The sequence below is a fragment of the Gobius niger genome (genome assembly GCF_951799975.1).
Source record: "Gobius niger genome assembly, chromosome: 2".
Classification (NCBI taxonomy): domain Eukaryota; kingdom Metazoa; phylum Chordata; class Actinopteri; order Gobiiformes; family Gobiidae; genus Gobius; species Gobius niger.
In genome coordinates this window covers 43,597,699-43,614,276 of record NC_136853.1, presented here as the reverse complement: position 1 = coordinate 43,614,276, position 16,578 = coordinate 43,597,699, and the positions used below count along the sequence as shown (strand labels likewise).

Below are 16,578 nucleotides of genomic sequence, written 5' to 3'. Positions count from 1 at the left end.
AGTGTCATATTTTTGTAACATTGATAATTTTACATACTTCTTAAACACATCAATGGACTTAGAAGTTTTAACTTTACAATGAAGACTGTTCCACAGAGTGACCTGGGTTTTGTAAAAACCTCAGTACCTTTTAATTCATATCTGCTTTTTCTCTTGTTGAATCTGCTTTGTAGATTATTTGGTAAACTTTCCAGATGAGCTTTTTACATGTTTTTAAAAAGGCTAAACTCTACTAATTCACAGAATTTCAGTGCTTTTAGTTGTATGAATAAAGGATTGGTCTGGTCTCTGTATCCACTTCCACTGGCGACTCTAATCGCTCTTTTCTGTAACAGAAAAATTGGATTAATGTATGTTTTGCAGGCACTTCCCCACACTTCAATGCCATAGGTCAGATATGGAACAATCAATGAGTTCTACAACAAAAACATTCTTATTGAGAGAATCTTTGACTTTATACAGCACAGATATTATTTGGGACACCTTTACTTTGACATTATCAATACGCCATTTCCATGTCAAGTGTTCATCAATCATGATGCCTAGAAACTTAATCTCATGTGCCCTTTCAATTTCTAATCCGTTGATAAACCCCTCAGAGCGTCATACTGATACGCAAGCAAACATTCAGTGGCTTAAAGTGCCGCCTGAACACCAGTAGTACGACTGTAGAGCTTGACCCAGTATGATGTTTTCCTCTAACAAACACTATTGATGATTCCTGTATGAAGATCTGCCACTCAGCTGCTTCTGCTGAAGGACAATGACTCATGTGCTCTGGTGGTGCTCGGGCCTTATCGCCTTTGCTCTGCCTGAACCTGCAGATCTCAGAAGCAGGAAGGGCCTGGTTGGTACTGGGATGGGAGACCGCCGGGGGAAGCCTGGGTGAATGTGGTGTGTGAGTGCTTGGTGGTGGTCAGCGGGGGCAATGATGCCGATTGGCAGGGCAGCTGTGGCTAACAGTGTTAATTTTGACAACATATTTTAATTTAGTTTTAGTTTTAGTCTTTTGACCAAAATGTAATTCAATTTTAGTCTAGTTTTAGTCGACTACATTTAAGACGAATTTAGTCGACTTTGCATTGATAATATTCATTATAATCATATTTAATCTTGTTCCTCTGCTTCATGGAGCTGCTCCACATGAACAAAGCTCAGAGCTGATCCTTTCGCAGTGACTTTACATGATCTAAGGCTCTTTCAGACGCTCAATAGAAGTTTGGATGATTTTAGTCTCTCCTTTTCATTTTTGTTTAGTCTTATTTTAGTCGACTAAAATATCTGGACATTTTAGTCATAGTTTTAGTCTCATGAAAAACTTTTAATTTAGTTTAAGTCCAATTTTAGTCGTCAAAAATATCACTTTGACTAAAATTAATACTAAATATTTTAGTCGACGAAATTAACACTGGTGGCTAATAAGTAGCTACATTTATACCCACACAAAAAAAGAATTACCACCACCACGTATGGTGTAGACTTGCAAGTTTGATTAAAGGGGCTAGATGCAAGTTGGCCATTTTACTCACTACTGCCACCTAAGGTCATACGTGTAGCTGCAGCTTCTATATTAACCTCGTGCATGACGGCACTTCAGACCCGAAGTAACAACTTTTTGAGTGACAGTGCAGGATTTTAGGCAGTTGTGGTGAACAGGTCTGAGCTCATTCTAGTCCCTTTTAACTGCAATTTGCAGATTTTGTTACAGCCAGACTCTTTGACACAGGTTTTATTCCAACTTTCAAAATCCCCAAAGACACATGTTACTTGTTTGTTTTATACAATTTCCTCCTCTTAACTGAGTTTGACTGTTCAGCATCATTTACAAGATGCAAATGTGAAAATTAATAGCCAAAGCCATCGCAGACATATGCAAACCAAGCTACTACACGGTGCCGGTCGGTAGTAATTTGTCCCGACGCTAAATCCGAACGGCTCCTCTAAATGTCAACACAAGTGCTCCTGAACCGTGCGGTGACAGTGTGCAAATAGCAAGCATCCATAGCTGCATTTCGTTAATGGTGTTGCGACACTGTCATTAAAACAAGCGTGCATCTTGGGTCCCGATCTCATTATTCTGGGGCGCTGGTGCAGTGTCGCAGACAAGACAGTCTTTCCATAATTAACCCCACAACACTGATTTTATTTCCACGTCTGAGTTGAAAGGGCTGTACGATTCATGATTATTGAAATGAAATTAGAAAGAAATCACAAAGGCCTAAAACTTGTGCAGGCAATGTAATGTTTTTCTACAACTATTCCGGAAGCAGCCGCTCCTGGAACCGCCACTTAAACGTGGTGGAGGGGTTTGAGCGCCCGAATGATCCTGGAGCTCTGTTGTCGGGGGCTTGGTGCCTCTGGTAGGGTCTCCCAGGGCAAACAGGTTCTATAGGTGACGAGTTAGACAAAGAGCGGTTCAGAAGCCTCTCATGAGAAACCAACAGGCCCGGTTATTTTGTGAGGCCGTCCTTCTGTGGACCCACCACCTGCTGGAGGAGCCATGAGGGGCTGGTGCAATGTGATTTGGGCAGCTCCAAAGCTGCCCCCACGACCCGGAAACGGACAAGTGGAAGAAAATGGATGGATGGATTCCGGAAGCAAGAATGATTATTATTTATTTCAAATTATAGAAGTTTTAATAACAGAATCAAATCACCTATAACAGACCTGGGCAAAATACGGCCCACGAGATGATTCAGTCCGGCCCACGACTTGTAAGGCATAAATCCATAAGTATGTCAAAAAAAGCCCATTCCTGTGCGGAGTTATGACAAGAATGCTCACTCCAGCCACTAGGGGGGCAGCTTAAACATAAATAAAAGGAAATAATTCCACAGGTGTCCAGCAGAGGGCACTGACATAATGTAAGATCAGGATACAAACAACGCCTTGTAGTCAAGTGGGAAATGGACAGTCTGCCCCTGGGCATCTGTGGCTACAATAGTAGTTTACTACCACGGAGTGTGGAGTGAAGGAATATTGTAAAGTGCAATAAGTGTAAGCCGTCTTTATGAGGCTCCAGTCCTACCAGGCTCATTATTATTCATTTATGGAAAAAAAAGTGTCCTCAATAGAATTTTCCCAATCAAAACATTTTTTTATTTTTTATTTTGGAGCTTTTGTTTATGGACCGCGGCGATACACTCCCGATATACAGGGAAATGTACTTGCTATGGCTTAAAGGGACTATAGGGAGTTTAAAAATGTTAAAATTATGTATTTTCCTCCCACTACATGTTCCAGCCATGTCCTAATGTGTAGAATGAGCTCAGACCTGTTCACCACAACTGCCTCTAAAATCCTGCACTGTCGCTCAGAAAGGTGTCACTTTGGGTCTGAAGTGCCGTCATGCACGTGCTTAATATAGAAGGTGCAGTTACACATATGGCCTGAGGCGGCAGTAGTGAGTCTAAAATGGCGAACTTGCATCCAGCCCCTTTAATTTCCAACAAACTCTGTTTGAAGGAAGCACAGAGGTGCTTTCAGTGCGATGGTTGACGTTAACAAGGATACAAAGTTGAATAACCTAATTAATGATGCTCACACATGCCTTGGCTTGATATGGCTAAATATTTACAGAAACGAATAGTCCTACTAAATAACAGTGGGTTTCAGCTATTCAAAATACACAGAGTTGAGCAGAATAACTTTGAGTTATTGTTGGTGCGGCTCCGACTCAATTCAGGCTTCTCATGTGGCCCCCAGTGTTAATTTTGACAACCTATTTTAATTTAGTGTTAGTTTTAGTCTTTTGACTAAAATGTAATGTAATTTTAGTCGAGATTTAGTCGAAAAAATCTTTTCAGTTTTATTCTAGTTTTAGTCGACTAAAATTGCATGTAAATTTAGTCGACTAAATTTAAGACTAATTTAGTCGACTTTGCATTTATAATATTCATTATAATCATATTTAATCTTGTTCCTCTGCTTCATGGAGCTGCTCCACATGAACAAAGCTCAGAGCTGATCCTTTAACAGAGAATTTACATGATCTGAGGCTCTTTCAGACGCTCAATAGAAGTTTGGATGATTTTAGTCTCTCCTTTTCATTTTTATTTAGTCTTATTTTAGTCGACTAAAATATCTGGACATTTTAGTCATAGTTTTAGTCTCATGAAAAACTTAATTTAGTTTTAGTCCAATTTTAGTCGTCAAAAATATCACTTTGACTAAAATTAAGCCTAAATATTTTAGTCGACGAAATTAACACTGGTGGCCCCTTATGAAAATGAATTGCCCCCCCTGACCTATAAGGCAACTGCAACAAATGTTCATGACTCTGCTGACTTGGCTTCCATCAATCTTTAAACTCATAATATGACTATTTATTTGTGTTTTTGAAAATTATCTGAAAAAAATATTTGGGAAATGACTCTACAACCACAGCGGAGTGTAGACGGAGTGTAGTGGAGAGACGCTGTAGTACTTTGGACCTCGACAAACTGGCTGAACACTGAACACACTGGTCACTTACTCACACATAGAAAATGCAATATTGATCTGAAGCGGCTTATTTGAAGTTTCCCTTGGCCGTTTTTTCTGGTTCAACACACACGCTGTTAATAAGTCCCTGCCCTCTCTCGCTCCCAATCAAAACAAACCTCCGAACATGTATGTGAGCGTGGGTGACGGATTGATTTCGCCGTTTCTCGGTTACTTTGAGTAAATTGGGGTCAATATGAGCTGACTTCAAACAGTCACCAATAAAACAAATGACTCCAAACACAACTCCTACCGTGTTTTTGATTCATATTCTAAACAGTGTCTTCTCTATAATGTTGAAATCTCCCCTCACAGCACCAGTACTTGCCAGAAACATGAGTCCTTTGTCCTAAAATCCCTCTGCCCCCCCCCCGGGTGTTTGTCCTCAGGGGGATTGTCCAGTGTGAAGAGAAGCTCACCATCAGCGCCTCGTGGTCCAAAGACGAGGACATCAGCCGCCTGCTCCAGTCGCTGCCGAACTGGGCCAACATGGCGCAGCCCCGACAGTCCCGGCAGAAGAGGGAGGACGAGGAGGACGTCACTCGGTAATGTCTCTCTCAGGCTCTCAGTCGTCCAGGGTTTAAGAATCATTTAGCAATAGTGCCAGAAGCCTCCATGTGGCATCTAAAGTTAACCAAACGCATTTTCTTCAGTCCCCATTACCCAAATCTAAAAGCTTCGTCTTCTTTGTCACGTTTTTGACACTTTCTTGTTACTTTCTCATCGTCTTTTTTGATTTGTTTTTGTACCTTTTTGTTTTTTGTTGTTGCTTCTTCGTCACTTTTTACGTCGCCTTTTTGTCACGCTTTTGTGTAACTTTTTGCCATTTTTTTCTGTGCAGTTTTCATCCTTGTTTATGTCTCGTTTTCGCTGCTATTTTTACTCTTTCTTTCAAGAAACTTTCACATTTGGGTAATGCTGAACTGGAGAAACTGAGCGTGGTTACGGTGGGGGTTAAGAGGTTTAACTGACAGCTAAAGTCTATGCATCCGAAGCAGCTGAAATAACATTTGAAAAACTGCAAAGAACATTATTTTCTTGACAGATACAACATTAGGTCACAATTATAAAAGAGTCATGAAGTAACTCAAAATAGACCATTTGATTGCATTGCACTGGGTTAGAAAGGGTCAGTCACAAGATGGGAAAACAGAATCTTTTGGGAAACACAATTTTTCCCTCTTTTTAGCCCTTTTCTGGTGGAATATGAACTTATTTATCACATACAAATAAAGTCCAGTGTAAATCGGGCCCATGTGGATATTTTCTCACAGCAGATTGTTCAGTCAAAGTGAAAAAACGGCAGTTGTAGATAGCGCTAGCTAGCCGTTAGCATTAGCACGATGCTAAAATGTAGCATCATGCTAGCATTCTCCGTTATTTATGTATTTATGGGCTGTTGAACCACTTTGCTCCTCTCCATGTCTGTATCCGAATGTCCACACTAGTCCCTAACCCCTCATTCACTACATAGGCCCGCACTATATAGTCGACTATATAGTCACTGATTCTGTTGCGATTCGGACACAAGCCACTACTTTCTCTGCGCTGCGTGACGTCACGCGCGCTGAGGCTGCAGATATGTTTTTTTTTAAAAATTTTATCTGAATTTATTTATTGTTACAAACGTTTATTTTATGAAACAGAGCGACTGTTTTGGCTTTTACAGGCGTTACTATCATCACCAAAAAGAAAGAAAGAAAGGTCGTTTATTCTTGACAAACACACGACTGAAACAGCTGATTTCCTTCAGTCGTGTTGTTTAGTTCAAAGACCTGTCGCTGTCAGGCTCTTCTCCGACTCTCGCAATGCATTGTGGTCTATATTGACCCGTTTAGTGACCATCGATGCTCACTACTTTTCGAGATGCATTGTGGGAAATTTCGAGTGCACTACTTTTTTCTCTCTGGACATTCGGACACCCCTACAAAATGGCGTGAGCACTATATAGTCACTATATAGGGAATAGTGTGGACATTCGGATACAGCTAATGTCTTTGTATCTTTATTTAGTAAAAAACTATATCCATAATTCAGCGTTTACTAAAGCAGTTTTTGAATAATTAGAGAAAGTTTAGATTTTTCTCCAAACTGTTTTCCCCCTCAACTGTTTTACAAACATGACCATATATGGGCGATTCCAGAGATGCCGTCTGTATCGATCTAGAGTTTTATTAAAGATCTTTGCTGAAGCCCTATCTTCTAGCAGTTCTGTGATTATTGTTTGTAGCCTGTTGTCGTGGTTACTGACCATCAAGGGACATCGATGAAAACTATCAATATCCATTCATTGTAAGTGGTGCGTCCGCCTTGACCATAACAAGTCATTTCTTATCCCCCCCCCCCTTTCCAAACAGAAGCGGACACGAGGAGGCACAATAAAGAAATCACAGCGCTGATCCGGGGCCGTGTCCCCCCCTCATGCTCTCACATTATTGAACCCGCTTCTGTGTTGACTAAGATGTGGCCATAAAAGGAGTCATGATTGCTCTTTTAAACCCCCTCTATCTGAAGGAAGTGAGGAAACGGGAACGGGACAAAATAGGAAAAATATAAGAGCTATAGCAGACAGAGGCGGCGGCGTTGGGGGAGAGGAGGAGGGGGGTGTAGGGGGGGGGGGGGGGGTCGGCCTTATCGAAATTGCCTTTGAATGTGCACTCTCTTCAGGGAACACCGCAGCCCATCGGAGCGGAATAGTAAAGTAAATAAATAAATTGGTTATGTGGCCAAAGAAAGTCAATCTGTTGTGTGCACATCCCTCTCAGACGCACACACTTAAAGAGCAAAGAGATAGCGAGAGGGAGACCGCGGGGCTTTTTTTTCCCGATTCGAGAGCCGAGACGTGAAGGGGGGGATTAGCTCCTACACGTCTGGCAACCTGCAGCCTTTAATAAAAGCTTATTAATAAACTACACATGCCTTTTGTATAGGGTCTCCCACTTATGCTGGCAAGGAAAGAAGTAGGAATTGTTCTGGTTGTTTTGAACATTTAGATTTTCTGAAAGAGCAAGATGAATATTAGGCTCTGTCGGGTTTGGGGAGCAAATTGGAGGTTTAAAAATAGGGAGAAAGGTTTGCGTGAAGCTCAATATTCACTAAAGCAAATGATTATAAGTATTTTCAGTGTGTGAGTGAGGAGAGGTCAGTGTGTGAGTGAGGAGAGGTCAGTGTGTGAGTGAGGAGAGGTCAGTGTCTGGTGTCTGAGGAGGGAAATTGAGCCCCGGTGCTTAAAGACGACCTCGAGTCTGAAGGGCATGTGACCCGAGCTTTGGATCTAGACCCAGTTGGTCAGACTTATGCACGTATGGGCACCAATGAGGACAACAACTTAAGAACGCAAACAAGTTACTTTTTTCCCCCGCATATATCGTGATCAGATGCTCATTTCATTCTAATCTTTGTCATTTCTGAAGGAATGAAAGTTCAAATGACTTATTTCAAAAGTGACCGAACATGACTTCCTCAAACTGTCCTCCCCTCGCTCTGTCCTCGCCTCTCCTCCTCGTCTCAGCAGTGTTTCTGCTTCTCTGCATTCTCTTTAGGTCAGCTTTACCCAAATTTAAAAGCCAATAGGCCAGTGTAGCGCCTCATTTGAAAGCTAAGACCTATAAAACTGATTGTAACTTTTTTGTTGCGCTGTCGCTGTGTTATTGTCACATTTTTATTTTGTTTTCGTCTCTTTTTTTGTCGTCTTTTTGTTGGTTTCTTCATTACTTTTCCCCCTGCTTTTTGTCCCTTTTTTGTGATGTTTTTATTGTGTTTTTGTTACTTCTTTGTTGCTCTATCGTGACTTTCATGTGGCTCTTTTTTGGCTCTTTCATCACTTTTCAATCGTGCTTTTGTCGCTTTATTATTGTGTTTTTGTCACTCTTTTCGTTGTGTTTCCATTCTCTTTTTCGTTGCCATTTTCACACTTGGTTCAATAAGATTTGAACTGGAGAACATGTGCTCAGTCAGTCAATCAGAAAAGGCTTTCCCAGCTCGGCGTTCGGACCTCCGAGGACAAATGGAAACTGTCCATGAGGACCGTCGCCATAGCATTTAAAAGTGACTGGAATGCGAACGTGAACTGTCACCTTTACCCTAACATCATTTCCCTCTTTGTCTCAACAGGACTGCGTTTGCTAAAGAGTCCGAGGTGTTGACCGGGAACCTGGGAGACAAACTGATCCCGCAGAACGAGATCCTTCGGGACGTGAGCGACCTGAAGGCTCTGGCCAACCTCCAGGAGAGCATGGAGTGGCTCGCCGTGCGGCTCAGGGCCTTCTTCTCCACTCTGCCTTATATGCCCGGTGAGTCCAACAAAGGGAACTCGGAACACTTGGGAAAAAAAGCTTCTCGTCTCTCCCTTTACATCATCATCATTCAGCATTTAGGCGACATCCTTATTCAGTTCTCACAGGACAAACTACCAACTTTATTTATCCCATGAGTTAAACACTGGGTTGTCTCCACGCAGCAGAAACCTTACTGTGCTAAGTCTGAAGCTGAGGATTTCACATCACACAATCACATCAACTGTATTTGTTGGTTCTGTGATGGTTAGGCTGGATATGAAGCACACACTGCAGGTTCGAGCTGATCTAATGTCTTTGGGTCTTACATGAAACAACACATCCTGATTAGCCAAACCACAAGTTGGTTTGACATTTTGCAGAGGAGAGGTTCAAAAGTTGCAGCTCCATTAATTTATCATCTTCACAATGCAAGTAGAAGCTCCATTGATTTGAATGGGATTTTCCAACGTTCTACCGGTCATTATTTCCTGACAGAGGACCTCTGAGAAAAATAATGACCACTGCCAATGGCAACAGAGTTCGTGCTTGTAATACAGGTCTTTCATATCACTCCGCACGTACGTAGCAGCGGACACTAGTTAACGTGAGTCCGATTTTCAACTTACCCAGAGATTCACCACCATTCATCGAACTGCACCTTCAGCTAAGTAGCTAGGCTAGCTACTAGCCTTGCTGCTACTAGCCTAGCCAAACGTTGCCAAGCAACATGCAAACTTTTGGGAACTATTTGCCGCGGAAGTCATTAAATAAACCTTTCGGCCTTCATAACAGTGTACGAAGTTTATGTTGTGTGTTGTTCAGTTGGCAAATGGCCGTATAAGTATGGGATAATTTATAGAACGCTGGTCATTATCGGGAAAATAATCAGAATATTATCAGCAAATTTTCCCGATAATGACCAGCGTTCTATACATTATCCTTTACTTATTGATACGATATGAATTATGTTTACTGTCAAGAACACTAAAATATCCATCTGTTTGTATTCTTTTCTGAAAACATATACAAAACACATTTCATACAGAGAATTTCTTTAAAACTTTGGTTAATACATATTTCTATTCACTTTAACACTAAGTCCACTCTCTGAGCTCTGTTGCTTTGGTACAATAGACCTTGAGAAGCACTTTGGCCAAACATAACTGTTTATAAATGTGCTCAATACATTTGATTGAATGATTTATTCATGCACAACTCGAATGGTCTTGATAGTAACATTTCCACATTATTATCATCCAGTTTGACATTCTCTCTGTAAATGCTCTGCTGAAGATGGGACTCTTTAGTGTTTGCTAATAATGCCACTCGTCGTGTAAACACTGTATAAAAGATGTTTCAAGTTAAACTTGGTGAACCTTGTAATGGAGAGATTCAAAAAGCAAAGATCATGACGTTCCACACGTTCCACACATCACAGCATGGATGACTGTTGTTACTGACGTCACATTATTGAGATATACTTTGGTTTCAGAGGGCAAGGCAAGGCAAGGCAAGTTTATTTGTAGAGCACAATTCATACACAAGGCAATTCAAAGTGCTTCACAGTTGCATAAATACAAGAAAGAATCAATAAAAACATCAACATAAAACTAATCAATTACAGTAAGAGGCAAGAGTGTAGATAAAATACTTTCAGTTATATGCATTTTTAAGTCTTGTTTAGATTCGCTCTGTCTTGAGCACTATTTTTAAGTCTTGTTTGGGAGGGTTTTCTTTACAGTCAGTTTGCTTTGTGTTACTACACTACAGTCTGTGCAATGTCACTTAATGTATTGATTATGACTATTTATATTTGAATATCCCACTAACAGAGCAAAGATTTGTCGCATTCACAGTGGCTTCTGTTGGCGAGTAAACATATTTATTCTTTTTTTTTCCCGTGTTACTGTTTCAATTCAAGGGTTTGCATCCATCCCTCTTTCCAGTTTTGTTTATGTTGGACATTGTTTTCATTCACAAGAGTCTACTGTGCCTTGTATGAACTAGGGATGGTACTAGTGATTCCCAAATACCTGGAGCAAAAAGCTCGATATTGATCCGATACCAATCCCGGAAATGCTCTTTTGTTTTTTGCCGAACACAAAGTAATTGGAGCTGATTAAAACAACCACACGTGCTCTGCGCTCATGCAGAGTCAGCACATCAACAGCTCCCCCAAAAATCCGCTGCCCCAGCAGTCACAAAAAACTGCCCTCATCACATCCTAATGATTTTACTCTCACCATTGTTCGCTGCCTTCCCCAGATTAAAAGCCTGTTCTCACGTGACATGTCTGATCCAGCAGAATTCACCCATTATGTGCTCCTTAATTAATTCAGAATGATCCTTAATACACAGCTACAGCAACAACCCGTCTGATGTGTAATTAATGTTCAACACAAACTTATGGAGCAATGAAAAACTGCTGCGTTTAGAAACTGACTGACAAAGAATCAGATTACACTGAACTGTACCGACCTCTCTACTGACCTCTCTACCTACCTCTCTACTTATCTACCGACCTCTCTACCTCTCTACCTACCTCTCTACCTCTCTACCTACCTCTCTACTGACCTCTCTACCGACCTCTCTACCTCTCTACCTACCTCTCTACCTCTCTACCTACCTCTCTACTGACCTCTCTACCGACCTCTCTACCTCTCTACCTACCTCTCTACCTCTCTACCGACCTCTCTACCTCTCTACCGACCTCTCTACCTATCTACCTACCTCTCTACTGACCTATCTACTGACCTCTCTACTGACCTCTCTACTGACCTCTCTACTGACCTCTCTACTGACCTATCTACTGACCTCTCTACTGACCTCTCTACCGACCTCTCTACTGACCTCTCTACTGACCTCTCTACTGACCTCTCTACTGACCTCTCTACTGACCTCTCTACCTCTCTACCTACCTCTCTACTGACCTCTCTACCGACCTCTCTACCTATCTACCTACCTCTCTACTGACCTATCTACTGACCTCTCTACTGACCTCTCTACTGACCTCTCTACCTATCTACCTACCTCTCTACCTCTCTACTGACCTATCTACTGACCTCTCTACTGACCTCTCTACTGACCTCTCTACCTATCTACCTACCTCTCTACCTATCTACCTACCTCTCTACCTATCTACTGACCTCTCTACTGACCTCTCTACCTCTCTACCTACCTCTCTACTGACCTCTCTACCGACCTCTCTACCTACCTCTCTACCTCTCTACCTACCTCTCTACCTATCTACCTACCTCTCTACCTCTCTACCTACCTCTCTACCTCTCTACCTACCTCTCTACTGACCTCTCTACCGACCTCTCTACCTACCTCTCTACCTATCTACTGACCTCTCTACCTACCTCTCTACCGACCTCTCTACCTACCTCTCTACCTCTCTGCCGACCTCTCTACCTATCTACTGACCTCTCTACTGACCTCTCTACCGACCTCTCTACCTACCTCTCTACCTATCTACTGACCTCTCTACCTACCTCTCTACCTCTCTACCTACCTCTCTACCTCTCTACCTACCTCTCTACTGACCTCTCTACCGACCTCTCTACCTACCTCTCTACTGACCTCTCTGCCGACCTCTCTACCTATCTACTGACCTCTCTACTGACCTCTCTACCGACCTCTCTACCTACCTCTCTACTTATCTACCTACCTCTCTACCAATCTACTGACCTCTCTACCTACCTCTCTACCTATCTACCTACCTCTCTACTTATCTACCTACCTCTCTACTTATCTACCTACCTCTCTACCTATCTACCTACCTCTCTACTGACCTCTCTACTGACCTCTCTACCTATCTACCTACCTCTCTACCTATCTACTGACCTCTCTACTGACCTCTCTACCTACCTCTCTACTTATCTACCTACCTCTCTACTGACCTCTCTACCTACCTCTCTACTTATCTACCTACCTCTCTACCTATCTACCTACCTCTCTACCTATCTACCTACCTCTCTACCGACCTCTCTACCGACCTCTCTACCGACCTCTCTACCGACCTCTCTACCGACCTCTCTACCTACCTCTCTACCTACCTCTCTACCGACCTCTCTACATTTCTCCATGTCTCTATCTCTGAAAGCAAATGGCCCCCGAAACAACAGAAATTTGGATTGGACACTTTCATTTATATGCACAGAACCTGCACAGATAGAATAGCTCCATGGCCGCAAGTCATGGCTGGGCTGATGGTTTGTGTAGTGGAGGCGTCAGGAGCAGCAAACAGCGTGGCCTGAGGACGTACGGCCGGGACGGGGGCTCAGGCCGCTGCAGGAAAACAACGTAACATTACAGAGAAAGATCTGAACCGATCTTAGTCCGAGTTCATCCTATATAAATGTGACGTTTGTTAGCCTTCGTCCTGTTGTTTACCTAGCAACCCGTGGCTCATTAGCTTCCTGTTTGAATGCATCATCACTCATTACCTTCTCTCACCACAGAGCACTTTACACACGCTCCAATTATCCACGCTGTGGGAGCGCCTCGATTCCTCACCTCATCAGAGCCTCTTCTTTTACTCCGAGTCAGCGTTACACTGAGCTAACGGCCTGTTAATTCATCATGCGAGTGGTGAATATTACACTTTTCAATCTTATAATTATCATTCAAGCTGCCAACACATTGAAGGCAGATTCAGACGTGTTGCAATTAAAGGCCGTATACCATCTTTACAAACAAGCTCAGGAGCGAGTATGGAAAAAATTATTAGAATTAGCTTTGGTTAGTTTTCAGAATTTCTACAACACATTGATATTTCTAAGCACATTTCACAGCACGGCAGAGCTTCACTGTCACGCTAATGCAAAAGCTAATGCCTGGTTGTCTCTTTGTACAATTTACTGAAGGAGGGCACAGCTTTTTTCAGTTTTTTTTTTCTTTTCAGTACAAAATGTAATCTGGTACTGGATTTGCAAGTTTCTATCAACTGCTGCCGTACTTTAAAGTTCTGTTTATTTACATAGATGGATGTTGTCATTTTTATGCTTGCTACTGCCACTTCAGGTCTTGCTCGTAACTGCAGTCTCTATTAAGCTCGTGCATGACGGTGGAGGCACTCGGTACTTCGGACCTGAACTCCTTTTTCAGTGACAGTGCAGGAGCAAGTGGGGGGTAGAAAATACATCATTTTATAATTTTTAAACTCTGTCTAGTAGGTCAGGGCGATATGGCCTAAAATCTCTATCACGATATAAAAAAGAAATATCACGATAATGATATATTTGACGATATAATTGACAACGGATAGAATTGACAAATTCCAGCCTTACGCCTATTTGGAAGATTAATGCAAATATATTTCTTTCTTTTTTTTGTGCCATGCTTTTCTCCCAAATATGATATGATGAATAATAATAGTAATAATAATCATAATCATCATAACCATAATCATAATAATAATGCATAGTTTTATATAGAGCTTTTCTGGACACCCAAAGACGCGCAGCGGTTAGCGCTCTCGCCTCACAGCTAGAAGGTCCCGGGTTCGATTCCCACCTGGACGGGGGCTTCCTGTGTGGAGTTTGCATGTTCTCCCCGTGTCTGTGTAGGTTTCCTCCGGGTACTCCGGTTTCCCCTACCACTAAAAACATGTCACATGCCAGGACTCCCCTGAAAAAGAGATTCTTAATCTCAGTGGGACTATCCTGGTTAAATAAAGGTCAATAAATAAAATAAATAAACGTTGAACGTTGCATTATTCATTCACTCTATACTCGGTGGTGGTAAGCTACTATTGCAGCTGCCCTAGGGCAGACTGACGCGAGGCAACTAGTCTGCGCCATCGGCCCCTCTGACCACCAACCACTCTCTACATTCTCCAGGCTTCCTGGTGTTCCCAAACCAAGTACCGACCAGGTCCTTCCTGCTTAGCTTCCAAGATCTGACAGGATTGAGCAGAGCACCTGCCCCTGTGTCCTCCACAGTCAGTGTTTATGCTGCTCTGATGGAGCTGAGTGAAATATAAATTATATCGTGTCCACAACGATATCAACATAAAAAAACTATATCATGATAACGAAATGCGATGCGATATGGCCCAACCCTACCCATCCGTCAGACAGTCAACCTGTCAGGAGCAGTGGAGCTACTGCACAGCACCCAGACACCCAGACACCCAGACACCCAGACACCCAGACACCCAGACACCCAGACACCCATCTCCTGATTTTGAGCCAGGATCTTGATCAGCATTACTGAGCCGTGTTTATTTTAGGCTAATGTGCAAGTTTTTAGTGATCTGGATCAGAACACCAGTTTCTCCTTCTGCTGAAAAACATTTCGGTGGGGTTGGTTCATAGTTATACGTAAATATTTAATTTACAATTCTACTAAGATTTCCACACCATTATAGGCTTGTTATTAATCTATAATTTTTTTTATAATATTTGTTAAATTTTTGATGTTCTTCCATGGCTAATTCGCTGAATGGCTGTTTAACTGTTGTGCTGTCGTTGGCAACTTTCACTCAGCGCCCTTTTCAGAAGAAGCTTTGTCAGTCTCGTCCCTTCTCCCCATCCTTAGATTACTCATCAAACTCCAGCTATTTTGCTCTCCCCTATCTCGACTCCCCGCTCCTCATAAAATAATTAAACTTGAATTTTCAAATATTCTTATTTGGCCTTGACTCACTTTGTCGCTATCTCTTTTCAAACTCGCTCACTCCTTCCTCTCTCCCCCCTCCGTCACGGCAGATAAGAATTCAATAAAAGTTGGGAACGGGACGTGACTTAATTACCATGCATTCTAGCGGGTGGCACAAACGGGCAAACAGGGCAGTCACTTATCATCCCGGGACAGCCCACGTATTGTTCATTATGGAGTGTTTGCAGAGGTGGTGGTCATACTACGGTCTGTGTACATAGGCATAGGAGACGGGACAAGAGGAACACGTGGGTAAAAAGGACCCCACCTTATCTCATCCTCCAGCCCCCCACTCCCTCCCCCCCGTCCCCCCCCGCGGCCGCTCGTCTATGCCTCTCCAAATTGGATTTTATATTACAGGAGCAGTCAGGTATGAACAACTCATTTTCCTCTGTCTTTTTTTTTTTTTTGGCCTGTTCCCACTCGTGCACTTGTCTTTTTCTGCGTTTCTCTCCATTTCGGGTGAATATCTCTTTCTCAAGTTGGTTTTCTTTATATTTATCTCTATGCTCCTCGTCTGGCTATTGTGTTGTAAAAGTTTCCTATCAAAGGAGAGGCAATGGCAGCGTGGAATGTAGTCAGATTTGTCATTGCTCTAAGTTTTCAAGTACTTGGATATTTGAAAACGCTGTTATGCATGTTCAGCTGAGGAGGTTGCTGACCTAGGTCGCATTCACAACCCCTTCTTGATACGAAACAAAAAAGCCCTTTACAAAGGTGCAATTTATCTACAAGATATCTACATATTTTATGACTAATTATTAGGGTGTAACGGTTCACGGGGATGTATTGAACCGTTTCGGTTCGGCCTGTTCGGTTCGGTCCACTTGCGTACCGTTTCGGTGTATTATTTTCATTAAATAATGTAAATGTATTATTAGCGGCATATTAAGTGCTGCGGAACAAAGTTCCTACGCGAGTTTCCGCACGGACGCTATTGAGTGACGTACATTGAAGCTGCATGAGTGAGAGAAACGGCATCATCGGCAACAGCGAAAGAGAAGCCAGAGCTTGAAGACCCTCCACATCACTGCAGTCTCCTGTTTGGGAACACTTTGGCTTCCGGTTAAAACTCATGACGGGGACAGACGAGTGGATAAATCCAAAGTTGTTGCCGACATTGTTCCACGGAGATCGGGTTTGCAGCAGGCAACAC

At 42.5% G+C, this 16,578-nt stretch overlaps 1 protein-coding gene across 1 annotated transcript in view; it reads left to right on the top strand.

The window, feature by feature from the left end:
* Positions 1-16,578, top strand: part of exoc4 (exocyst complex component 4) — a 362,908-nt gene that overhangs the window by 280,755 nt on the left and 65,575 nt on the right. Inside the window, exons 15-16 of the mRNA XM_079552397.1 lie at positions 4,872-5,027; positions 8,596-8,774. Of these exons, the coding sequence (XP_079408523.1) occupies positions 4,872-5,027; positions 8,596-8,774 (335 nt within the window). The remainder of the gene's footprint in view (positions 1-4,871; positions 5,028-8,595; positions 8,775-16,578) is intronic.